We start from the raw sequence: 27,952 nt of genomic DNA, 5'->3' as shown, positions 1-27,952 counted from the left end.
ACTATCCCCAATGCTTGACGAGCTCACCGATTGAACTTGGACTTATTTTCACAGACTGCTTTCACTTCATGATGCTGTCTGTGGCCTGCCTTGGAGCTGCAGAATTCTTCTTTGCTTGTGTATCTTCATAAAGATGCTTTCTATGTCATTCCCTGATTTTTCTTTTGTGTTGAGTATTGCCAGGAGGTTGTTGGAGATAATCACAGCTGATCCTCACCCAATGTTGCTCCACATGTTGTGTAAGGGGGAAGGGGAGGGGGATAGTGGGGTTGGGGGAGGGGACAAGGTGTGGGGGAAAACTGGGAAGGAGGAGGTGGTGGGAGGGGCTTCTTCAATGCCTAAGTTGTACAGCATTGATGAGGATAGCCATCTTTCTGATATAGCTAGAAGAGCCTTGCTTAGGGGGTGGCACGGTGGCTCAGTGGTTAGCACTGCTGCCTCACAGTACCAGGGTCCCAGGTTCGATTCCAACCTCGGGTGACTGTCTGTGTGGAGTATGCAGATTCTCTGGGTGCTCTGGTTTCCTCCCACAGTCCAAAGGTGTGCAGGTCAGATGAATTGGCCATGCTAAATTGCCCATAGTGCTAGGTGCATTAGTCAGAGGGAAATGGGTCTGGGTGGGTTACTCGTCGGTGAGGACTGGTTGGGCCGAAGGGCCTGTTTCCACATTGTAGGGAATCTAATCTAATCTAGTAAACATAAGAAATTTACTGATTATTGCAACTATTAACAGATTACAAGAATGTGATGTACATTACTACCATACATTACAATAGCTGTTCTGAGCACACCACTTTGAGGTGGCAGTGAGCTTTGACAAAGGGTCAGTTAGACTCGAAACATCAGCTCTTTTCTCTCCTTACAGATGCTGCCAAACCTGCTGAAATTGTCCAGCATTTTCTCTTTTGACACCACTTTGAGGTCTGTCTCCTATCAGCTTTTTAAAAAAAATTTCCCCATGTTCTTGTGACATTATCACATTGGGTGGTTCTTATTGCACTCACTCAATTACTAACACTTCAGATTATTTATACAACACAGTCCATTGCTTGTGTTGAGGGAAAATTATATAGTGTTCTTATGTACTTTGATGGCTTTACTCTGGTTTTTATTGTTTCATCTAATTGTTAAATGATTCCAGCATTTTCACTGGTTAAAAATCTATGCCAGTGGCTAACTGTTCTCACTGTAATCGTAACCTTTGCACATCAGTTTTAAAATTACCTTTCATTAATTGTATCTTTTGTTCTGAGGAGTTTACATAGATAGTGGGAGCAAGAGTAGGCTGTTTGGCCACTTCATCATTCAGTAACATCATGGCTGATCCTTTATCTCAACTCTATATTCCTGCTTTCTCTCCATACTCCTTGACATTAGATTACTTACAGTGTGTGGAAACAGGCCCTTCAGCCCAACAAGTCCACACTGACCCGCCGAAGCATAACCCACCCAGACCCATTCCCCTACATTTACCCCTTCACCTAACACGACGGGCATTTTAGCACGGCCAATTCACCTAACCTGCACATACATGATGGAGAAGGAATGGGAAGGGGAATTGAAATAAGCTGTAACTGGGAGGTTAGGTTGGCTCCTGTGGGTCCAGCTGAGATGCTTAGCAAAACGTGCCCTTCATTTATGTTTTGTCTCACTGATGTAAAGAAGACTACATTGGGAGCACTAGATGCAGTAAAGTGGGTTGGAGGAAGGGCAGATGAACCCCTGTCTCACCTGGAAGGACTGTTTGGGGCCCTGCATGGAGGTGACGGGTTTGGTGTGCAAACAAGTTTTGCATCTTGTACGGTTGCAGTGGAAGGTACCGGGGGTTCGGAGGGTTTGGTCGGGTGGATGGCATGAACCATGGAGTGATGAAGGCTGTGGTCCTTGCAGTAGGCAGGAAGGATGATGAATGGAAGATGCTTTTGGTGGTGGGGTCTTGTTGGAGTTGGCGGAAATGTTTGAGGATGACATGTCGGATGCAGAGACTGGTGCCATGGTAGGTGAGGACAAGGGACACCCTGTCTTTATTGCATGTCCATCACACTCCACTACCTACACTTCCACTGTCCTTCAACCAATGTACTTTAAATGATTTGAATCTATGCTTCAAAAGTTATTTTGTTCCATTAAACATAACTACATTAATTATCCTGAATAATTCAGTTCCAATTCTGAAAATATTTCCACTCCAAACTGACTTCAAGAAATTGAGCAGAGATGAAGAATTCATTAAAAAAGCTCTTGTTCTGCATAGTTTGACTACTAAATGGATGAACTCAGTGAAGCATTGAGGGAATTGTAAATTTCTGATCATTATGCTACTATCTTAAGGGAAAAGATGGCAAAAGAAAGCCAGATTTAAAAAATCATCTTCTGCTCACTTGGACAACTTATTCAATTGGATTGAAAGTAACAAGATATCCTGAGCAAAATAACCAGCAAAAATGTATCCCTCGTCACCAACCTACGACAAGGTACTGGAGAGGGTTAGATGGACAGATTTTAAAAAATGGATTCTTACATGAAAAGTGATGCAAATCAGGAAGATAAAACGTTACATGAGGGCCACCCATGAGTTCTTTCACTCTCATGATCATTCTGAATATGAAGTGTCTTTGTGCATATCTGCCTGTAGTTTCAATATGTCAATAAATGTTTTAAAGATTTTTTTATTGCACTGATATATAAGCTCATTTGCAATTGCATCTGGTCTTTGAAAGAGTTATCCAATTTATCTCATTCTCCAGTTATTTCTTTGTAGCCCTTCAAGCAATAATAATACAACTAAATAGAGTTGCAGGTAATTTCTGAGATTGATGCCTACATAATGTGTCATTCTTCTGTAGCATCCAAGGAAATAATGTCACTATTGACCAGATAGCTTGCTGTTTTGAAATAAAAATACAAAAAAAAGCTGCAAAATTTGACCAGACCAGACATCTGTGAAGAGAGGAAGGCAGGGTTAATGTTTCAGGTCAATGATCTCTCATAGGACATGCCTCTGACAATCGGCTATTGATCTAAAGTGTTCACATTATCTCTTTCCACAGATGCTGATTTTTTGAGTCAGCTGTCTCAGCATTTACTGTGTTTTTTTCATTCTTAATCCTATTCCTAATATATCCAACATCTAATTTTTTTTTTGTTTAGCTTATGGTACAACTGAGAGTTTGGTCAAATTGTTTGGTTTCGGTGTCAGAACTTGCTGACTTTCAGAGTTTCAATGGCACTGAGCACTTGGCAATCATCTAAATAATGTTGTTTGAATGATCCAAGGACAAATGTGACATGTTTGGGTGAGATGACATTGATAAATTGCTTCAACTTCACTTTTATGATTTATTGTGTCATTTCAATCACATAATGTGTCACGGCCTTGTAACGTATTCTAGTCCATGTGTTATTCTATAACGATCACAGCAATGGAAATGAAAAGTGACTTTTCTGGTTTAGCATGACAATATCTAAGTGGCATTCCAGCATACATTTTTTGGGTGTGTATTACAAACGAGATAAAGTAAACAAAATTGTTTGGAGCAACCATATGATTCAATAAACAATTTTGTCTGTGAGATTCATTTATGAGTTATCCAATTAACCACTCTTCTAAAAATAAGTAGCATATTAGTGTCTTTGTCAAACAAAAAGTTCCAATATAACACCCAAAGAGGAAATTTTGATTGAATTTGATGAGGTAATCAATCACCCAAAATGCCAAAATGAAAATAAAAGCAAAATACTGTGGATGCTGGAAATCTGAAGCAAACACAGGAAATTCAGAAGGAACGCAGCAGGTCTGGCAGTGATGAGAGAAACAGAGTAACCTTTCAAGTCTGGCACAGGAGAATTCTGAAGAAGACATTTCTTTCTCCATAGTTGCTCTTCCAAGAAAGAGATGGATAGAGCTCTTAAAAACAGTGGAATCAAGGGTTATGTATGGTGGTGCTGGCTCAAAGGGCCGAATGGCCTACTCCTGCTCCTATTGTCTATTATCTATTGTCTACCAGAGCTGCAGAGTTGTCTGAATGAAAAAGTGAAAATTCCCTTTTGGTTCCATTCATAAAAAGCATTTATTTTAAATGGGGCTTTTTCTTTTATTATTGAAAGCTATTCACTTCAAATGTTTACGGGTTCAAGTTTTGCTCCAATGATATGAACACATATACATGAACACCCCAGGACAGTGCTATCTCCAGGACAAGCTATTAAGCTGGGGCCCCCCTTTGCTCTCAGATGGATATAAAACATCCCATGACATTGTTAAAGAAGGATTAGGGAGTAGTGCTGACTGATATAGGCCAATCAGCTTAACCTCGGTTGTTGGTAAAATTCTAGAATCCATCATTAAGGATGAGGTTTCTAAATTCTTGGAAGAGCAGAGTCTGATTAGAATAAGTCAACATGGATTTAGTAAAGGGAGGTCATGCCTGACAAATCTGTTGGAATTTTTTGAAGAGGTAACAAGTAGGTTAGACCAGGGAAACCCAGTGGATGTGGTCTATCTAGACTTTCAAAAGGCCTTTGATAAGGTGCCACACGGGAGGCTGCTGAGCAAGGTGAGGGCCCATGGTGTTCGAGGTGAGCTGCTGGGATGGATTGAGGATTGGCTGTCTAACAGAAGGCAGAGAGTTGGGATAAAAGGTTCTTTTTCAGAATGGCTGCCGGTGACGAGCGGTGTCCCGCAGGGTTCGGTGCTGAGGCCACAGCTGTTCGCATTATATATTAATGATTTGGATGAGGGAACCGGGGGCATTCTAGCGAAGTTTGCTGATGATACGAAGTTAGGTGGACAGGCAGGTAGTACTGAGGAAGTGGGGAGGCTACAGAAGGATCTAGACAGGTTGGGAGAGTGGTCCAGGAAATGGCTGATGGAATTTAACGTGAGCAAGTGCGAGGTCTTGCACTTTGGCAAAAAGAATATAGGAATGGACTACTTTCTAAATGGTGAGAAAATTAATAAAGCCAAAACACAAAGGGATCTGGGAGTGCTAGTCGAGGATTCTCTAAAGGTAAACATGCAGGTTGAGTCCGTGATTAAGAAAGCGAATGCAATGTTGTCTCTTATCTCAAGAGGGTTGGAATATAAAAGCAGAGATGTACTACTAAGACTTTATAAAGCTCTGGTTAGGCCCCATTTGGAGTACTGTGTCCAGTTTTGGTCCCCACACCTCAGGAAGGACATACTGGCACTGGAACGTGTCCAGCGGAGATTCACACGGATGATCCCTGGAAAGACAGGTCTAGCATATGAGGAACGGCTGAGGATACTGGGATTGTATTCGTTGGAGTTTAGAAGATTAAGGGGAGACTTAATAGAGACGTACAAAATAATACATGGCTTGGAAAAGGTGGATGCTAGGAAATTGTTTCCGTTAGACGAGGAGACTAGGACCCGTGGACACAGCCTTAGAATTAGAGGGGGTCATTTCAGAACAGAAATGCAGAGACATTTCTTCAGCCAGAGAGTGGTGGGCCTGTGGAATTCATTGCCACGGAGTGCAGTGGAAGTCGGGACGCTAAATGTCTTCAAGGCCGAGATTGATAGATTCTTGTTGTCTAGAGGAATTAAGGGCTACAGGGAGAACGCTGGTAAGTGGAGCTGAAATGCGCATCAGCCATGATTGAATGGCGGAGTGGACTCGATGGGCCGAATGGCCTTACTTCCACTCCTATGTCTTATGGTCTTATACCTACCTCAACTATCACCGTTAGGACTGATTACATAGGTATAATCAGATTGCTGTTTATAGGACTTGAACGTATGAACATTGTCAGCCTTATTTCTGACACTTCAACAGTGAGTACACTTAAGAGTCCTTCATTTGTCCATAAAATGCATTATAAAATGTTGAGGTCCTGATAAACAAAATATGTAACCACTGTTGCAGATAATGTCTGAATGTGCCGTTTCTGTCTCATTGCAGTTTTTTTCTTTCCTTTCACAGTAAAGATTTTTGCAAAAAGATATTAAACTATTGTAAGTTGTTTTGAAACTAATATTTTGTTTCAAAATCTTAATGACTGAATGGATATATTATCAATACTTGGTCCTGTTGCTATTTTAGGAAGTACGTGTAATCTAGTCTGTATGAATGGAGGAACTTGTTTTGTGAATGAACGAGACCAGCCAAAATGTAAGTGCAAGCCTCGGTATGCAGGACAGGAATGCGAAATGGATCAGTGCAAAGACTATTGTCAAAATGGAGGAATCTGTTCTGCATCAACATTAGGTACTGTAAATGATCACCCAGTAATGAGGAATCAAATACTTTGTCTGACTGCAGACTGCCTGCAATCTATTTTTTAAAAATATATAAACATAATTGTATGCAATGAAAAAATACTCTCATGTTAGTGAATAATGAAAACTGCATGTTAGCAATTTTTTTAAAAAAAGTTTGGTTTACTTTGGGTGTTTTGTATTCACATCATAGGTGTGAGCTCACATTTCAATATTGTTGTCTTTCATGCAATGCTCTAATATATTTTTCATTTGCAAGTCTGGAAGCATTGCAATTTAAACTGAATAGAAAGGTGTGCAATGTAACCCAAGACTAATCTAGCCTCAGTATTAGTACAGGAACTGTAAATTATATCTGAAAAGCAGGCAAGGACAAATAAAGGTAACAATGTGAACTGAGTACTAAATTATTTATGTTCTACAGATATTGAAGGTAATTTACAAAACTTTATATTCTTGTAGAAATTCAGGAAATTGTTTTTTGCAGTGATGTTCATGTGCCATTTCTGTCTCACTGCAGATTTGTGCAGTCTCCTATAAGACATTTGTGATATTCCAGAAATTTCTTGTGACGTAAAGCCATGCTTACAGAAGCAACTTGACTAAATATTGATCTGAGTACTCATAATCAAATTAATCAAATTTTGACTGCGATAAATACTTTGCATCCTGGCCATTTTGATACTTTACTCAAAAGTAATCTCCCTTTACAGGCCTGTAGTTATAACACATCAGGTTTATTGTCCCATTTGAATAACCAACAAAATATTGACAAATAGTCCATATATGAAAAACACAGCTGAAATTCTTTACTGGTTTCAAATAACTGGTAAAAAAAACCTAATACCACAGTTAAAAAGAAAACTGCTGTAGACAAATTGACATGCTGCACTAACCAAGGAGTTATTCTACATGTCAGTGCTTAATTGTATATAGAGCAATGCTATCACTACCATTTCATTATGCATGTTCCAGTGGAAACTTCAACATATTACCAGTATCCTGAATTTTACTTTATAATGTATCTAATGAACCACACTGACAACTAATTAAAATTTATTTATGCACTGCAAGATCTTTATTTTCCTTCAAGTTAAACCAACTTATAATTTCCTTCTTTGGATAATGATTCATAAAAAAAGGTCAAATTTAGGTAAAAGGGTGTCAATTTGGAGATGGTGGAAGTGTAATGAGACTGGAGCCACTGAACTTAAATTCTCTGCCACGTTCCTGTGCCTGGAACAAAATGAACTGTCGATCAAGCAGCCAAATGGATATCAGTCACAAAACAGCAGAGAAAAAATTGTGCTGCAGTAAATGCATCAGCACTAATTAAATAGGTTGCTGAACTGGCTAAATTGTTAAAATTGCCTAACTGGTTGTTCAGGCTGTTGGCCCATTGCAATGCATAGTTGTATTATTGATTATATCACTATTAAAAAGGCTTTATTTTCCACATTTTTCTTTTTGATCTGTTTAGGAAAACCAGCTTGTCGTTGTCCAGTAGGATTTACTGGTCCGACCTGCAAGCAAAGAGTTTGCGACAGCTTCTGTCTCAATGAAGGCATTTGTGATGTGAACACAGGAAATCAGCCTTATTGTTACTGTCTACCAGATTTCACAGGGGACAGATGTCAATACAGTGAGTGTTATGATTCTAATCCTTTGCATCAAAAATTTGATTTGAGCTCAATTTAGTAAGAGTCGACAGTGGTCTAATCCAGTGGGTGGAAAGGCAGCAAAAAAACTTCCATTATCATATCTGGAAGGTCTGATAGTAAATGCCCATCAAGCAACATGTCTTCAGGTTTTTCCTTACATTAGAAATGAAAAAAATCTGTCAAAAAGCTGCCAGCCTATTGAATAGCCAATAGTCCTTCAATCCTGGTGGCATCTCGGTGATAGGTGCCAAGTGCTGGCAATACAGGTGGCCACGAACAGCAACCAGGGATGCCTAAGAGGAAAGGTGTGCAGGCCATGCTGGTCAGGGCCAGACATTGCAGTCCCAATCAAGGGATGTTTCGTCTGAAGGGCATGTGAGCTCTATCAGCAACGGCAGCTTTTTTTATTGTATCAGTTCTCCATGGGGCACTGGGTACCTGACGTGGAGGTCCTCCTCCCCATCTGCCAGCCTGAGGATGCAGAGAGGCCACGAAGATAAGTTAACATTGGCGGTGAAATGAGACATTTAAAAATGCATAATTTGCCGCAGCAACGTTGGCCTCACACAGAGACTGATTTGATCTGAGCTTAAAAATGTTTTGCTGGAAAAGCGCAGCAGGTCAAACAGCATCAAAGGAACAGGAGAATCAACGTTTCGGGCATAAGCCCTTCTTCAGGAATGAGGAGCGTGTGCCAAGCAGGCTAAAATAAAAGGTAGGGTGGAGGGACTTGGGGGAGGGGCGTTGGGAATACGATAGGTGGAAGGATGTTAAGGTGAGGGTGATAGGCCGGAGAGGGGGTGGGGGCGGAGAGGTCGGGAAGAAGATTGCAAGTCAAGAAGGCGGTGCTGAGTCTGAGGGTTGTACTCTCAGACTCTCACTGGTCAGTGAAGTGGTGGAAGGTGTCATCAACAGTGGTGTCAACAGGCACTTGTTTAGCAATAATGTGTTTATTGGCATCCAGTTTGGGTTCTGTCAGGGCCACTCAGGTCTGGACATTATAACAAGTTGGTCAAAAACAGTCAAAATGGCTGAAGTGGTGACTGCCCTTGACATCCAATCAGCATTCAGCTGACTATGGTATCAAGAAGCTCTAGCCAAACTGGATTTAATGGAATCATGAAAAAATTCTCGACTAGTCAGCAAGTCAGATGGTTGCGCTTATTGGAAGTCAATTACCTCAGGCCCAAGATATCTCAACAGGAGTTCCCCAGCTTGAGCCTTAGTCCCAATCATCTTCACCTTCCTCATTAATAAACTTTCCTCCACCATATGGTCAGAAGTGGAGATGTTTGCTGATGACTGTGCATTGTTCCACACCATTCATGACTCCTCAGATATGGTAGCAGTCCATGTCTATATGCCAAAATACCTGGATACCAGCCAGGTTTGGGCTGATAAGCAGCAAGTAATATTTATGTATTTCACATCCCAAGTAATGACTATCACCAATAAGAGAAAATCTAACTACCAACCTTTGGTATTCAATAGAATTATCATCATTGAACCCTATACAATCAACATCAGACCTTTGTCAAGAAACTGAACTGGGCTGGCCTTATAATAACTGTGGCAAGAAGGGCAGGGCAAATGCTAGGAATTCTGTGGCAAGTAGCTGACCTGTTATCTCCCTCATGCCTGTCCATCATTTACAAGGGTCGAGAATGTGGTGCTGGAAAAGCACAGCAGGTCAGGCAGCATCCGAGGAGCAAGAGAATCAATGTTTCAGACAAAAGCCCTTCATCAGGAATTTTTCCAGCACTGCACTTTTGGCTATGATCTCCAGTACCTGCAGTCCTCACTTTTGCCATCATCTGCAAGGCGCAAGTCAGGAGTGTGACAGAGTGCTCCCCATTTGCCTGGATGAGTGCAGCTCCTACGACACTCAAGAACTTGACACTATCCAGTGCATAATAGCTGCCCACTTAATTGGCACCATATCCATCACTTCCAACATTCACCCCCTTTGCAGCCATTGCGTTGTGGCAACAATTTATTGCACCTGCAAGATACACTAAAGTAATTCACCAAGGCTTGTTCAACATTGCCTTCCAGATGCATGACCTCTACCATCTGGAAGGACAAAGGCAGCATATATATGGGAATTTCACCATCTGTAAATATGTTCTGATCAACACACAATCTTGACATGAAACAATATGGCTGTTTTATTCACTGATGTTTTGTAAAAGTCCTTCAAAACCCTCCCTAACAGCACTGTGGGTATCTCTGCACCTCGAGTAATGTAGCAGTTTATGAAGGCAGCACCCCATCAACTTCTCCAGATCAATTAGAAACAAGGAACAAATACTGACCTAACTAGCAACAACACTTTCTTCTTTTTATTCATGTGGGAAATAGACCTCTCCAGATGGACCATATCAAATTGCCCTTGAGAAGGTGGTGGTGGTGAGTTATTTTCTTGAATTGCTGCAATCTACATGCTCTAGGTAGATCTGTAATGTCATGAGGGAGGCAATTTCAGGATTTTGACCCAGTTCCACTGAAGGAATGGCTATATATTTCCAAGTCAGGATGGTAAGTGGCTTGGAGGGGAACTTGCAGGTGGTGGTGTTCCCATGTATCTGGGGCACTTGGCTTTCTAGATGAAAGCAACTGTGGGTTTTAAAGGTGCTGTCTGAGGATTTTTGGCAAATTTCTGCAGGGGGCATCTTATACACACTGCTGTTACTGAGCATTGGTTATGGTGGGAGTGAATGTTTGTGGTGCCAATCAAGCAGGCTGTCTTACCCTGGATGGTATCAAGTTTCTGTAGTGTTGATGGAGCTGCAATCATCCAGGGAGAGGAGAGTATTCAAAATGTCACACTCCCGACTTGTGCCTTTTGGTTGGTTGACAGGTTTTGGGGAATCGGGAGGTGAGTTACTCACTGCAATATTCCTAGCCTCTGATCCACTCTCTTCACCACTTTTTGTGTGACTGGTTGGGTTTCTGGTCAATGGTAACTCCCAGGAAGTTGATAGTGAAGGATTCAGTGATTTCAGTACAATTGAATGCCAAGGGACAGTGTTTATATTCTCTTTTATTGGAGGTGGTCATGGCTGGCATTTGTGTGGAATGAATGTTTTTTACCACTTTTCATCGCAAGCTTGAATACATCCAAGTCTTGCTGCATTTGGACATGGATTGAGGAGTCATGAATGATGCACAACATTGTGCAATCATTGGCAAATATCTCCAATTGTGACCTTATTATGGAAGGAAGATCATACAGCACATAAAAATGTTGGAAGTGAAATGTCTTTCTTAATGGGAAGGTAGCAGCATTAATAGCTGCACATAATTTTTAACTAATGGAAAGAAACGTAAATACTATACACAGTACAGAGGTCATCACTGATAGGCTTATGAAAAGACATTTGGAAAGACAAATTCAGTTATGCATGGATTAAGAAAGACAAAAATGACTGAAGTCCATCTGCTTTCATATTATCCTGGCAAGTCTAAAGAAGGATCACTGGACTTGTCCACAGATCCCGCCAGACCTGCTGAGTTTCTCCAGCAATTTCTGTTTTTTGTTTGTTTCAGATATTCAGCATGTACAGTTCTTTGTTTTGTATTAAAATATTAGAGATGTTGAAAATTTAAAATCCAAACAACAAATGCTGGAAACATACAAACTTATGAATTAGGAGCAAAACAAGCACCATTTGACCCCTCTACCCTGTTCCACAGTTCAAAATCATCATAGCTGATTTGATTGTGTCTTCAACTCCACAATCCCATTTACCTCCAATAACCTTTGATTCCTTTATTAGGCAAGTATACTTATTCATTCGAAGAAATATAAATCTCAGTCTTAATGGAAAGACTGAGTAATGTAAGTGCTTTCAGGTTACTTTGGTCTGTACTCAAAACTAAACATCATGGTTATCACCTCTGCTCTTTTCCAAGCATTTAAACCCTGTCACCCTTTTCTCTACCATCAAAGGTCCTATTCTTTAGCTGCTCTTTCATTCTATCTTGAGCTCTAATTCTTCCTCCTGCTCAGTGTTCACTTACTATGGCCTCTCTGGTGTAAAGCAGTCTGAGACACATCTCTATATAACTGAACAATGTAGATACTTTAGGGATTGTTGTTTTGTACAATTCTGGAATAAGATTTGAGATGAGAAAAGTTTCCACTCCACGTCTTTCCAAAGCAGCTAATCTGTGTCACTATTAAGAATATACTTCAAAGAATGTATGGTTAGGATGAGAATGAAGTTCTTAAAGATAAGTTTGAAAGACAGGTTGAATTGCTTTGTGCATGAACATGATCCAGTGGGAATCATGCTTAGAATTGCATTTTTCATGTGACAGCATTCTACTATCAAAATTGCCATCAGCAGAAAATTGTTCCTCAAATCTTCGGGCATTCAAATATAAGTCCAACCCAATTCCAAGCACATAAGGCCCCTATTTAAAATGGTTACACAAATCTTTCAGACTATCCTTTTATTGTTGCCAAGTTACATAGTTGTAATGAATTAAATATAAAATTCATTCATTAATTAAATCCCATTGTCAATAAGTTTTACTGATTAACATATTTTTCATTAATTTTTTCATATTGTCATTCAAATAACAAGCAGTAATAAACATTGTGCTAGTAACTACTAGGCTGTTTGTAACACTTAACAGAAATTTTTTCCTCTTGTCTGCCATTGAGGCTGTTTCCAGGAAATAAATTAAAAGCAGGTTTCTTTTAAAATCAGCTGGATTTTTAAACAACATTTTTGGGAAATTGATCAGTGCAATTAAAAAAAAATGCTGTTTGATTGTTGATTTTAGGGTATCTACCAAACTAATGATAGATATTTTTCATTTTAATCTAAATGTATGCCTCCAAATTTGCCTTGGAGTATTGTGTCTGCCCATCTGAATTGTAATAGAATTAAATAACATCACTTTCAATGAAAATTCTTGCATTTCTTGTTATCACAATTTGTTTTATTTAATTTGTTACTCTCACTCAATTTACTATTTGTATTCATTCTGTTCTAGATGTATGCCATAACTACTGCATGAATTTCGGAACATGCAGAATTAACAATGATGGCAGTGCTCAATGCCTCTGCTTACCACAATTTGAAGGACCAAAATGTGAAGTGGATAAATGTGCTATTTGCCACAGCGGAGAGTGTATTGTGAACAAAGAGACACGACAGGTGACCTGCAAGTAAGTATACTTTCACTATATATTGAGAAGCGTTGTCATTAAATAAATGAGCAAGCTAATATCCTAACAAGTCATTTTGGGTGCCTGTAGGAAAATGCTACACTTTCTAAAGTTAATCTTTCATTGAATGTGTGCATGGCTGGCAAAGTCAGCATTTATTGCCCATCCATAATTGCGCTAGAGAAAGTGATAGTTAGCCACATCCTTTAACCTCTGCAGTCGATGTGGTATAACCACACCCACAGTACTATTACAAAGTGAGTTCTCGGACACTGACCCAGTGACAGTGAAGACAAAGTAATATAATTTAAAATCAGGATGGTGTGCACCTTGGAGGGGAACTTGGTGGCAGTATTGTTCCATGCATCTGATGCCCTTGCCCTTCTAGACTGCAGGTTTGGAAGGTGCTGTCAAAGGAATCTTGGTTGTAGATGGTACACACTGCTAGGCAAAAGTGAGGACTGCAGATGCTGGAGTCTGGATTAGAGTGGTGCTGGAAGAGCAAAGCACTTGATGAAGGGCCTTTGCCCGAAACGTCGATTTTCCTGCTACTTGGATGCTGCTTGACCTGCTGTGTTTTTTCAGCACCACTCTAATCTCGACTCGGTACACACTGCTACACTGTTTGGTAAAGAGAGTACGTATTTAGAGTTATGGATAGACTGCAATCAAGTAGGCTGCTTTGCCCTGGCTGGGGTTGAGCAGCTTGAATGTTGTTGATGCTGTACTTATCCAGACAAGTGAAGAGTATTCCATCACATTCCTGACTTGTGCCTTTTCAATGGTATTCAGGCTTTGGGGAGTCGGGAGGTGAATTGTTCACCTTGGAACCTCTAATGTTTGACTTTCTTGTGTAGTCACATGATTTAAATGATTGAACCAGTTCACTTTTGTCTGCTGATGACCACCAGAATATTTTAATAGTGGAAGATTCACTGATACCACTGTCATTGAATATCAAGGGGAGTTGGTTAGATTGTCCCTTGTTGGATATGATCATTGATTGATGTAGCACAGTTGTCTCTTAATTCATTGCCCTAAGCCTTGTTCAGGCATTGCTGCATATGGACATAGACTGCTTCAGTATCTGAAGAGTCGTGAATGGTGCTGAAAATTTGCAATCATTGGCAAACATCCCCACTTCTGACCTTATGATGGAGGGAAAGGCATTGATGAAGCAGCCTTGGACAACGCCATGAGGAACTCCTGCAGAGTAGTCCTCAAATATGACGATTGACTTCTAACAGCAACAGCATCTTCCTTTAATTTCAATAGGATATTGATCCATGAAGCGATTCTCTCCAGTTGCCATTGACTTCAGTTGTGCTAGATCAAACACATAGAAATGTTACCTGAATATCAAGGACAGTCACTCTCTATTCACCATTGGAGTTCAGCTTTATTTTCTGAAATTTGTAATGTGCTGAGAAACTGGGTGACTATACAAAAACCCAAACTGAGCAAATTATGTCTGAGTAAGTGCCATTTGATAGCAAGGCATGTTGACAGCACTATCCATTATTTTCCAAATGATTGAGAGTAAGTTAATGTTGCAGTAATTGACTGGGTTAGATATGTCCTACTTTTTATGGTCAAAACATACCTGGGCAATCTCTGAAATTGCTGGGTGAGTTATTGTACTGGAATTACAACTTTGCAATTGTACTGGGACAATTTAGCTAGGGCTACAACATGTTATAGAACACAAGTCTTCAGTACAATTGACAGGACATTGTCAAGAACCATAGCTATTTCTTGATATCATGCAGGACTGAATTGAAGATTGGCACCTGTGATGCCGGTAACCTCAAGAGTAAGACAAGTAGGATCAGCTGCTCAGTATTTCTGGCTCAGGATAGCTACAGATGTTTTAGCTTTCTCTATTCCAATGATATGCTATGGTCCCTATCATTATGTTCAGTATATGAATAAAGGCTTCTCTTCCAGTTAGTTATTTATCCACCACCATTCACAACTGGATGTGATTGGACAGTACAGCTTGGATCTGATCCATTGATTGTAGGAGCTGTCTACTGCATGCTGCTATTACGTCTTGACATGCCAATCATCTTGTATTGTTAATAGACCAAAGTTAATACCTTATTTGTAAGTCTTCCTAGTGCTCATCCCCTCTTGCACTCCTCACTGAACTAGTCCTCCTTGAAACCCAGTTTTGAATTGCTTTATCTGTTTTATCTGGATCTGCTTTATCTGTACATTCCACTCTCTAGATAGGAAGCCATCTTCACTATGACTCCACAGTGGTGACTCTTACTAATCCTGTCATGGACTAGTCTGTGGGACAGCTCTTTAATTATTGTACAAGCCCCCAGATGTTAGCAAAGAAAAACTTGCAGGGTAGAGAGGGTTATTTTGCGTTGTTGCCATTATCGCTACCGAAGTCAATGAAAGGTGTTCTGCCCAGTTTTATTCCTTACCAACTTTCCTGTAACAGTTGATGTAACTGAATCACTTACTTGGTTATTTCAGAGAGTAGTTACAAGTCAAACTCATTGCTACGGATCTGGAATCTCATGTTAGCCAGACCTGGTTAGGATGCAGGTTTCCTTCTCCAAAGACCATTAATGAACTGGATGGGTTTCTCAGACAATGTGTTTCATTGTCACCAGTACTAGTATTTCATTTTCAGATTTATTAACTAAATCCAAATTTCGCCAACTGCCATGCTGCGATTGTGCTCAAGTCATCAGAGCTTCGGCCTGGATCTTTGGAATTTGATATAATAATTTCACTACCCCCTCTCCCTTTTCTAAGTCGCTTGAATTATACAACAGATTTTAGTTCAGATAATTAGCCTGCAATTCCTTCATTTTTCAGGCAATTTACATGTTTTTGCTAATTTAATTTTAATAAAGTTCACCTCAAATGATTTCTGAGGACATTATGCCTGTTTTGACTATTTTCTCACAAGTCTCACTGTTTTAGTCAACTGCTCCACCTGGCTTCCATACAAGAATTTACACCAACTGCTTCTTGAAACACGACCTTGTAAATACAATTTCCATTCGTACCAGCTTTCAAAACAAATTGTTTGAGGATATGAACATTACAGATAAGCTCAGGACTTTTGTCCATCCTAGATATTATTGGGAAGTTGATGATTTACATTTAAGAAATATAAATTTATGTACAATACAGGATGGGTTTGCAAGGGAATTTGCTGTCCTTGTCTTTCCAAGTAGAGATGAAATTTGAGAAGTGCTAATGAAGAAGTGTTTGGTGAATTGCTACACTGCTGTGCACACTGCAGCCAGAGAACACCAGTGATGGAGAAGGTGGGTGTTAAACTAGCGGACTATGTGCCAATCAAGCAACCTGACTTATCTTGGATTGTGCTGAGATTCTTTAGTATTATAGCAGCCACATCCATCCAGACATGTGGTATGCCTTCCGTTGGATTCTGCCTGGTATGCAGTGGGCAATAGGGAGTTGGGTTGAGCCACTCCTGTTAAAACATGGTCTAACTTGTATGATGTGAATGTTGCTCATTATCACCCAAACCTATATGTAGCCCAGATCATTTGAATGAGGGTGTGGGCTACTTCATTTTTCAACCTTAGCTAAACAATATTCAATTATTAGTGAAAAGGCCCCACTTCTGATCCTTTGGTAAATAGAAGATCATTGAAAAAGATGGTTGGACTTTATGATAGGTCTCTGAGGAACTCCTGAAGTGGATCTTGCACTGCGATTAATCATCTCCACCTACCTCAGCCATTATTATTTTGTGGAGAGGGAAGCAGTGTTAACATTTCAGCTCTCTGACTGTTCTTCAAAAGTTCTGAGGAAAGGTACAGACCTGAAACTTTGGTCTGGATTTCCATTTCAGACATGTAGGCCTGACACCAGGGCCATTTCAAATTTGTAATCACTTTCACCATTGACCTGATGTCCACTGCAATTTTCAAGAGTACAGCCTTGTGAGGAAATGAGATCTAGGTGTAGAAGGCCTGATTAAAAGGATTCCAGCAGCTATTAATGTCTATGCTAGATTCTTTGGTCTGTCAAACAGCAGTAGGTGGATGGCAACCCAGAATTTTTCACATGAATGTGGTGTTCATGTTGGTGGCTTGCTGGTAGAGTGTTGTGTTTTTGAAAAGTGGCAGGAAAGACCAGTCAGATAGATTGACATAGCAGGGATAGCAATGGATTTGGCACAGGAGGCAAGCCACTGCAAAGTGGTTCACAGGATGTAGGCGTAGTTCAAGAAATGCTTCAGTTCCTTTCTGAAGGCTGGAAAAGTAAGTGCAATGTGATACTCATAACAGGTCTCTGTTCTGCAGTCATATAACCGAGCATATAAGGGCTTCATGCTCAGGAACAGTAACCATACACATGCCCAAGTGCTCTTATGAGCCATTGACGAATCTGTCACCACAAGCACTCAATGAGGATGTTGCACTGGAAATAATGTAATTACATGTGGCTGAAGAAGCACATAGTCTTAATGCTCTTGCTTCTAACATTTCATGAGGAAAAAGAGCTCAAAATGAACGAGAAAAGAGATGTCATATGGTAAATCCTACTACCCATGGAGGAGGTATCCTTTGATGTTAAAACACTGACATTTGTTTCTGGAGCAGTAATTGTTGGTATAGCACCCAATTTTTGGCACTCCCTGGGCTCATGGACAGAGATTGGGCTCCATATGTATCTGAGCCACATGATTGCAGGAGTTCTATCATATAAAGAATAACTAAGCTCGTAGAGAGACAGACAATGTGGATGCACAAACAACAGCACTAATGTGCCCAGAATTTAAGTTTTTTTTAGTATTGACTGGTCAGGGGCATGGATGATACAGCCTCACTCATAGGCCACTAGTCATCAAAGTTCATGCTTTACATCCTGCCTACAGTGGAAGCTCAGTTTGAGGGATTATCTATACAATAAGGCCACCAATAAGGTTTTATCCCACTGACACGGTCAAGGCAACCATCTCAGATACCTCAGCTACTAGAATTCATATGTGCTAGCAGCCTCCAATGCTGTCTCATCCTCACCAAGGAGAATTGGCAAATAGAAGATGGTGCATCATGGTTGTTTCTCTTTGTAGCTCACTCAGGTGGCTTATGTCATGGTTTTGTCAGTTCCATATAATAAGAAGTAATTAATAACTTAATCCAGACACCTATGATACCAACATTTTGATTGTAATAAGTCGACAGAGTTATGATGAAGATGTCTGCACAAAAATGAGTGGTCAAGAATGTTGCGTGGCTGTTCGTGACTTATCTTTCAGATTTTGTAGCGGAAAACGTCATGTTTTGTGTTATGGTCAACTTGCACACACTCACATTTTGTGAAGAAAGGGAGATTCTGAACCAGTTGCCTTCTAAGATGACGTACGTGCAGGAGAAATGCCTATGTTAGTGAGTGGCAGCATCCTCTGCCAGCCTGGTCAATAATTTAACACCATAGCTGGATCGCTGGAAGTATTGAACTGTAGGATTACCATATTCCTGCAAGTCTTTGTCTTCCATATCTCCTCCTCCAGTAAAGATGTATGTTTGTCTTCCACATCTTCCTCTTTAAGGTCTGCTTCTCTCCGAAGAGCCATGTTGTGAAAAGCACAACAAACCACCAACAATGAGATAATCCCTCGAGGAAGTGTACTACCCTTACTAGTTCAGGTACCAAAATGTCATCAACGCTTGTTCTACAATGGCCCATGAACTAAAATAGCACCAGTTGCAACACTTCATATCAACAGGCACTCTCCAACAGATAGCCCTTGTCTCCTAGCAGCCACCAATGTGATCTCTCTGGTAACCAAATCAGCTGTAGCAGTTCAATTGACTTAGGATGAATCTACTAGAGTATACCTACAAAAATTGCTTGGTGATTGTTACACAGGGAATTGAAATTGAGAGACATTATTAATGCCGTCAGTGTTCATCCAGTGTCTTGGTAATCATATGGATGCTGCCATTAAAACCTCTGCACCTGAAGGAATTCAGTAACAGAGACAAGTCTTGAAGCTATGTGGTCAGAATTATCTGGAACTCAAAATATTCTGATATCATATCATGCAGTTGCAACTATCATTTGATGCTCTGATGCACAATTGAGCATGATATGCCAGCACAGGTTTGCTGCTATTCCTTCAAATTATCGAAAGGCAGGACCACATGAGGAAGCTGACACGGTCCCATAGCAATGAGAATTGGTCAGCATGTTGACTCCCGGTCCTGCCCCTGTTGCATTCTGAAAATGCAGCCTGTTAACTTGTTTCCCTCTCTCCACAGATGTTACAAGACTTGTAATGTTTCCAGAAATTTCTGTTTTTATTTCAGTTTTACAGTATCTACTGTATTTTGCTTTTGCATCTGCTTTTACACCAGCAATGAGTCCAGACACTGGAGAATTTTCCCCTTGGTATCACATGGGTTAAATGCTCTTTGATAGAGCTTTCACTTCCACCATACGTCTGGAATTCAGGTTTTGTGTCCATGCCTTTATTTGTGTCTGCATAACAGTGAAATCTCCTGTGATTAAACGCTACAGTGCACTTGATGTTTGAACTCATGTCCAGTAATTTATGTCCATGTTACATAATTAATTTTATGTTGAACTGAATTGGCTAACAGGAAAGTGGTAATATGGAGCTACAGAATTTGAAATTAAAGCAGTTATGTTGTTACCATTGAGACCCACTCAATCTGATTACAATTCATGCTGGGTAAAACATAAGAGTGGCTCAATTATGTTGAGCATGTATTAGCATGTGAATACCTAGTCTGTTTGCATGAAACTCATCAACTATTGTAATGTTTTTTGTTCAGTTAACATCTCACTTATAATGTTGGGCTGTCAACACAAAACAGCTAACACAAAGTTGAAATATAAGTTGGATCTTATAATATTTTCTACTATAAAATGAAGAAATCAATTATGTTTAGATTATTGCCTCAAAATGCCTCAATCTGTGAAAGGCTAATGTTGATAGATCTTAGTTTTTTGACATGAATGATAAGCTTTAAAAATAACACTGCTCATTTGAAAAAGGCAAGATAGCTTTTATACGGAGTGCTAATGCAATCTAATTCTTACTGTAGGTGACCCAAAAGATCCCATTCATTTGTAGATGTAGCTTTATTTCAATATCATTCCTGAAGCACATTAAATTCAAATGATAGCTGCAATGTGAAAGGTGACTTTTGCATTAAGTGTAGAGAAATATGTTTATTTTCCTACACCGAACACACAGAAGAAATCTTTTTTTTAGACAAATATAGGTCTAGCTCCAGGCTGTAACTACAAAGTAGGGGCATTTGAAAAATATGTTTGATCAACTGAACCTTAAATGACAAATTCAATCGATTTCAATATATTTTAATTTCAAAAGAAATCTTCCAACCTTTCACTGACTTGGAAATGCTCACAATGTGAATCTAGCACACATAGGTATGCCCAGATTAACCAATATATGTCCATGCATTAGGCATCATGACATTGTTGCCATTAACCCACTTTTTCTTAGCAATTCAAACTGTAGCATGACAATAATGAATTCATGTTACAAAATTGGAAACATATACAAAATCTATTTAGAGAATAATTTGATGTAAAATCTCTGAGTGATTAATAGCACAAGATTTTTAATTGTTTATGTGTAACAACAACAAAAAAGAAATCTCAGATGTATTTTTCACTCTCATGGAAAAATATTTTCTGATTCAATGTAAGCAATTTCTCGTGCAACAGAGCATTCCATTGAATACATACAGGTGCCTGTAATTATGGTTCTTGTAGCATGATCTGGAATGACATTAGTCTCACTTTGTTGATACAGTTGCACAAATGGAAGGATTGCATCCAGCTGCCTGTCTTGTGATGGATACTGTTACAATGGTGGCACTTGCCAGCTGGGCTCACACTCTGAAGTGCCCACTTGTGTGTAAGTGTATATCCTCTATACTTTAAACTTATAATAGACATTTCTTTTTGAGCACTAATCTATCTTAGAATGAGTTTAGAATGCTGGTAAATAATTGAAGTCCACCTAAAAAAGAAAGATATTTATATCCCAGAATAATAACAATAGAGTAGTCTTCCTTTTCCTTAAATAGATTGTCATTCAACAGACAAAAGAATTATTATGGCTATCAGTTCTGGATAGCTCGACAAATTTCACAACATAATAACAGTCAGCCATCTCGCACTTGATTTCCAACCTTGCCTGCATCAATGCTAATGGTATCAGATGAAGTTCTTTTAACTTATATGGTGGACCCTTTGTTGCAAAGTAATAATCGACCCAAAAGGGAGGACATGTTGTTAAATCCCCTGAAAAACATCTTTCATTTTTCCCTTTGTGAGAGAGTTGGTTTAACTTTTGCTTAAAATTCTATTTTCATGATGCATATAAGACCACAGTCCTAGCCAAGATAAACAGGTGGGTAACCCTGTTTGCAGGTAGACATATCATACAAAACTCTGCCACTGTACATTAAGACCCTTTATTGAATAGGAAAGCAGAGAAACCCTAAGTCAGGTAGGTGTCATCTAGTCTAATAGCATTGGATTTTGCTTATGCTAGGTGGTTCATTCTTGAAATTCAGTTGCAAGTGATTGCATATCCAAATACCAGACTAATTTGTGCACAATTTATGATGGAACATGCTGAATGGAGCACAAAATTTAGAAGATCAGATTATTAACTAAATTCACTCCTTCAGAAAATAATTTCTGACTCAATGTCAGCAATGTTTGCACAATATCATTAAAACCAACAGACTATTAATTTTTAAAATTTAAATATATTTCAGCGAGTCAACTTGGAACTATTTTCTTCAACATTTCCCCCTAAACACACTTGTGCCACTTGAATCGACTCATGTTGTTCATTTCAGTGATCTTCATTACTAAGTTTTACCTTTCTTAAAGTTTCTAATTGTTAACTTCTCTCTTCTGCTTTTTGAACTTGTTATCATTGTGAATAATTTGGCTGCATCAGCCTGAACAATCCTTCCATGCACATGAAAATGTAAAATTGGATCACGTCAAAGCCTCCCCTCAGAGTTCCAGCCCATTTTGTAATCCCTTCAGAGAATATTAGATTCTGATAGCTGGAATCAGTTTGGTTTCTTGCATCTATGTTCTTTCAAAACCAGTAATAAATCTCCAAACTATGATTGGGGATTAGAATTACACACACTACTAGAAATGAGATCTGGCAAATGTATTTTGTAGCATCTTAATCATCTCTTTTGATTTGAAATGCAACTATACATTAATATAACTCACAGCTGGTGTCATCTATCATTTTTTATTTCATCCCCTTTCATCTACATCTTCCTACTTTATGTCGTGCTAAGTATTAAACATAAAAATTAAATCTCTGGAGTTTGCGTAACCCCAAGTTATTGAATGTTAACCCGATCTCACCTATGTACAAATGTTTCAATGATTTTGTTGTTAATATCTAGTATATGTCAGCTTTGCATGGCTTGCCTTTGTCTTCATTAATTATTTGTTATTAAAATTCTAATATTAAGCAGCTATTCCAATTATTAACTTGAAACAGGAGTGCCACATTTCCAGTAGCTGTCTGAATTCCATTGAAATGTATATAAGTAATCATTAATATTATAAAACTCAAATTTATAAAATTAGTTGTTGTTCTATCTAATTAGTTGAAAATTTTGCTAGTTCACTGGCTCACCTACCTTTGCTTACTAACATTTTACTGGCAACAATTTTATTCACCCAGAGTTTGAGAAATAGCCTATTGGTCTCAACGTTTTACCACAATGTCATTCACAAAGATCACAATCGTATCAAAGCATGAAAATTAATTTCATTGACTTTGTCATCACATTTTATATAGCTCTACGATGGTATAGATAAAAATAAAACAATAATGCTATTAAAGCAATTATGTGGAGCATTGATTACTTTGAAGCCAGATTGTGGTTAGCTGATAAAGCTTTTGTGCACCATTTCATGATTTTTTTCATTGTGAACATTGTTGCTTTTGCAGCCTGTAGAACAATAAATTAATGACTGTGTCCCTTTTCTGTGACTTTGAGTACATCATTCAGGCAGAATAGCAGAGATAAAGGAATTAAATGCTAGCTCATATTACTGGTCAATGCCAAAGAATATTAAAATCTCTACTAGCGAAGACAATAAAACATATGTTAAATGAGAGTAAGTGATGAGTTATGTGGCTGTGACTAAATGGGTCCGGATTTCACATTCAGAAGGTGTAAGAACAATAGAACAATGGTCCCTTTGTATATAGAGCTGCTGTCAGTGGAATTAATGCTGACATACAGTAACATCTCTAGTTATGTCTCTTTTATGTACAGTGGGGGGTGGAGTATACTGCTTCGGTACAAACACAGGAACAGAGGTGTATGTGCAACGTACAATTTTGGCAATAGCTTCCTCTATATTGAGACTTAACTCAGCAAATGGGTAGAAGAATTTGATTGTTAACAATAGTCATTTTCATTTGTTTTAACTAGTACAATCATAGTGTCATAGAATCATATAACTTGGAAACAGACCCTTTAGTCCAACCAGTCCACGTCAACCATGTTCCCAAACTAAATTAGTCCCTCCTACCTATCTTTGGCCAGTATCCTCTGAACCTTTGCTATTTCTTTTAATGTTGTAACTGTACCTGCATTCACCACTTCCTCTGGCAGTTCAGTCCACACACAAACCACTTTCTGTAAAATATTTGCTCCTCATGTCCTTTTTAAAACTTTCTCCTCTCACCTTAACAACATGCCACCCAGTTTTGAGCTCCCCCACCTTAGGGAAAAGGCCTTGGCTATTCACCATATCTATGCCCATCAGGATTTTATAAACCTCGATTAGGTCCTCCTTCAACCATCAATGTAGTAGTGAAAAATGTCCCAGCATATCTATCCTATTTTTATAACTCAAACCTTCCGTTCCTGAAACCATCCTGCTAAATCTTTTGTGAACCCTCTCCAGTTTACTAATATCCTTCCTATAATATGGCGACCAGAACTGGACATAGTACTCCAGAAGAGGTCTCACCAATGGCGTGCACAAACTCAACATGACATCCCAAATCCTATACGCAAAGGTCTGAGCAGTGAAGGCAAGCGTACTAAATGCCTTCTTAACCACCCTGTCTGTCTGTGATGCAAATTTTAAAGAATTGTGCACCTGAAGCTCTAGGTCTCTCTGTTCTACAACAGTACTCTGGTTTCCTCCCATAGTTCAATGATGTGCAATTTAGGTGGATTGACCATGCTAAATTGTCAGCAGTATGCAGGCTAGTGGGTTAGCCATGGGAACTGCAGGGTTACAAGGATTCAATAGGGGATATATCTGGGTGGGATGGTTTTTGGAGGGTCGGAATGGGTCAGTTGGGCTAAGTGGCCTGCTTCCATACTGGATAAGTGCTTTTCTGTGGTATTACATTGTTTTTGGTGAAATCAGAGTATAATTGGTAGCAACATTAAATTAGAAATGGAAATCATATTTTAGTAATGTCTAAAACTAAAGTATGTTGGTCATGGATGTATATTGTCATGGCCAAACATAGGAATGAGTTCATGTCCATTATAGGTTTTGATCTCAGTTGGAAAGTTGGGGAAAGGAACTTTCAGTAGAGGTGATGAGAATCAATGCAATCATCCCAGCTAGTCCTTGACTCAAGCTCTTAACACTATGATGCTCAGTAATGAATTGTGTGAGAGGAGGAGCATGCTGAAGGACTAATGAAAATTGAGATAAAACATGTTATGTATAAGAATAAGTGCAACTGTTTGGATTACACATTTAACACGTTATAATATTTTTTGAGGCTGTAAGTGTGTTATGCCAACAGTTTACGATGATTGTCTTTCTTTTCATTTTGGAAGAAAGGAAGATAAAGACTGATTTGAATGGAGTAGGATGAAAATTTTAAAACAATACATGTTCAATTTTTTAAAGTATGTTCTAAACAATTATAAGCATGTAACAATGTCATGATTATTTTATTTATCCTTGCTAACCTTTCAAACATTCAGCACCCAATGTGAGAAAACAGACAATTTAAAGTTGAGTGTTGCTTGGAAGTTTTTCATCTTATGTTCATAAAACCAAGTCAAAGGAGCAATGTGAGGGACAATGAATACTTAGCCTGTAAAAGAGAGAAAGTGTTGATTGGTCAGAGGCATTGCCATAGAGAGAGAACTTGTTAATGAAGACTGATACTTAACTGACAAGCTTTGTTTTAATTTTAAATCAGGCAGGTTGCCTCTGATTGGGAAAGATATTGACCTGAGAAGTGAAACCGTGACTAGCCATCATCTATTTTATGGAGCTGTAATAAGTGCAGTGCATGTACATTTTTGTCGTTCTGCAAGGAGCATGGTCCTCTCTAGTAATATATGTCGCATCCACAACATGCAAATAGAAATTGCTTATCAGTGTAATTGTTTGCACATTCAAGACTATCCAACAAATGGTTGCCCATTCATGGAATTCTAATGCTGGGGAGGTCTATAGCACAGATATGCATCAGTCAAAAACAAGCATCTAACTATTCTAATCAATTTTTTCCAGCACTTGATCCATAGCCTTAGATGCCTTGGCATGACAAGTACTCATCTAAATACCTCTCAATACTTCTGCCTCTATCACCCTTACAGGCAGTGAATTCCAAACTCCCACTCTCTGGGTGAATTGTTTTCCTCACATCACCTCTGAACCTTCAACCCCTAATCTTGATTACTCTGGTTTTTGATTCCTTCAACAAGGGGAAAAGTTCCTCCTTATCTACTCCATCTATGCCCCTCATGATTTTATATATCTCAATTGTGTCCTCCCTCTGTCTCCTTTGCTCTAAGGAAAACAACCCTATTCTACCCGATCTTTCTTCATAACTAAAACTCTCAAGCCCAGACAGCATTCTGTTAAATCTCCTCTGCACCCTTTCTAATGCAGTTACATGCAACCCAAAAATGTGGATTCCAGAACTGCACGCAAAACCCTAGCTGTGGCCTAAGCAACGTTTTAAACAGTTCAAGCGTCATCTCCATGTATGCCTCAGCTATTTAAGATATTAAGGTATCCCAGATCCCTTCTTAAACTTAATCACAGAATCCCTACAGTGTGGAAACAGGCCATTTGGCCCAACAAGTCCCCTCCGACCCTCCGAAGAATAACCCTCCCAGACTCATTCCCCTACCCTATAATGCTACCTTTACTCCTGAATAATGCCCCTGAACTACACATCTTTGGATTGTGGGAGGAAACCATGCAGAAATGGAAAGAATGTGCAAACTCCATACAGGCAGTTACTCGAGGCTAGAATCAAACCCGGGTCTTTGGTGCTGTGAGGCAGCAGTGCTCACCTCTGAGCTATCATGCTTATTTGCCCATCCTGCTACCCTAAGGGATCAGTGGGCAGGCATCCCATGTCCTTTTCATCCTCGAGGCTTCTCAGGGTCTTACTGTTTCTTATGTATTTCCTTGCTTTGTTTGTGCTGCCTAAATGTATCTCCTCATACTTATCCAGATTGAATTCCTTTTGCCTTTGGTCAACTTATCTGACTAACCTGTCTATATTCTCCCATACTATGAGGCTATCATAGAACCAGAGATTCCCTATAATGTGGGAGCAGGCCATTCCCTATAATGTGGGAGCATGTCCACACTGAACCTTCAAAGAGCATTCCACACAGAACCACACCCCTATCCTATCTCTGTTGCCCTGTATTTCCCATTTTTCACCAACTAAACTGCACATACCTGGACACAATGGACAATTAAACATGGACAATCCACCTATCCTTTACATCTTTGAACTGAGGGAGAAAACTGGAACACCCAAACGAAACCCACACAGACATGGGGAGAATGTGCAAACTCCACACAGCCAATTACCTGAGTCCCTGATCCCTGGTCCTCTGAGGCAGCAGTAATAACCACTGAGCCATCATGCCACCCATCTCCTTCTCACAGTTTACCACCTCATCAATTCTTATACCACCCATGAAATTACTGATCAACCCTCCTGCATTCAAGTCTAGAGTAGTTTTGTCCACCAGAAATTGCAAGAGCCCCAACATGGATCCCAGAGTCTCTTGCTGTTCTTAGTTCCTCACAAAATGTGTCTCTTTTCAAGCTTGTGCTATCAAGTGAAGATTTATTTTCAATTCTTCAAGTTCTGAATAATTCTGTATAATTCTAATGTTCCTCCTATTTCTTTAGGGTTGAGAACATTAAAGTTCTATTCTGTTTAATAATTCACAGGATTAACTCTCAAAACAAATATTCTACTGTAAATAACTGAACTAAATGAACAATATTTTCTATATATCACATAGTTGAAAAACTGCAAATTATTTAATTCTATCTATTGGATGTCTTTCAATATTAATTCATTTCACCATGATTTCAATAAGATGTAAGCAAACTAATAGTGGTTCAGTTATTATAGTTGTTATATAATAAGATTCTTTTATTTTTCAGTGACATCCTTATCATATTGTAGAATTTTGAACTCAATTCAATATTTATCTGTCTTGAATGTTTGTTGCTTATGTATTATTTTTGTTTATTATTTTTGCATTTCCTTGTACTGGAGAGTTTTATCGTTGATTTCCAAATTGCATAGGTTTCTCTACAATCATAAACTTATTTCTGCTGCACTTTTAAGGAAGATCTTTTCATCAGAAATTACCTTTTATATCCTCAGGACACTTTTCATGCAACCTCAGCCAATTACTTTCCATGTTCAGTTTTTATTGTGTTGTTGACAATGACTACCGCTAATATGTACACAAGGTCCCATAAAAGCTAATTGGATGGCTGATCAGTTTGTATCATCTTGGTGATACTGGAGAAGGAGAAATGCTGGCTAAGTTC

The 27,952-nt window shown here is 39.1% G+C and overlaps 1 protein-coding gene across 1 annotated transcript in view; it reads left to right on the top strand.

Moving 5' to 3' along the window:
* Positions 1 to 27,952, top strand: part of LOC140482363 (low-density lipoprotein receptor-related protein 1-like) — a 1,932,271-nt gene that overhangs the window by 1,873,113 nt on the left and 31,206 nt on the right. Inside the window, exons 82-85 of the mRNA XM_072579726.1 lie at positions 6,066 to 6,230; positions 7,722 to 7,883; positions 12,910 to 13,084; positions 20,901 to 21,005. Coding sequence (XP_072435827.1) covers positions 6,066 to 6,230; positions 7,722 to 7,883; positions 12,910 to 13,084; positions 20,901 to 21,005 — 607 coding nt within the window. The remainder of the gene's footprint in view (positions 1 to 6,065; positions 6,231 to 7,721; positions 7,884 to 12,909; positions 13,085 to 20,900; positions 21,006 to 27,952) is intronic.

This window comes from Chiloscyllium punctatum, chromosome 10 (assembly GCF_047496795.1).
Source record: "Chiloscyllium punctatum isolate Juve2018m chromosome 10, sChiPun1.3, whole genome shotgun sequence".
In the NCBI taxonomy this organism is placed as follows: Eukaryota; Metazoa; Chordata; class Chondrichthyes; order Orectolobiformes; family Hemiscylliidae; genus Chiloscyllium; species Chiloscyllium punctatum.
This window is presented reverse-complemented; position numbering and strand designations above follow the sequence as displayed.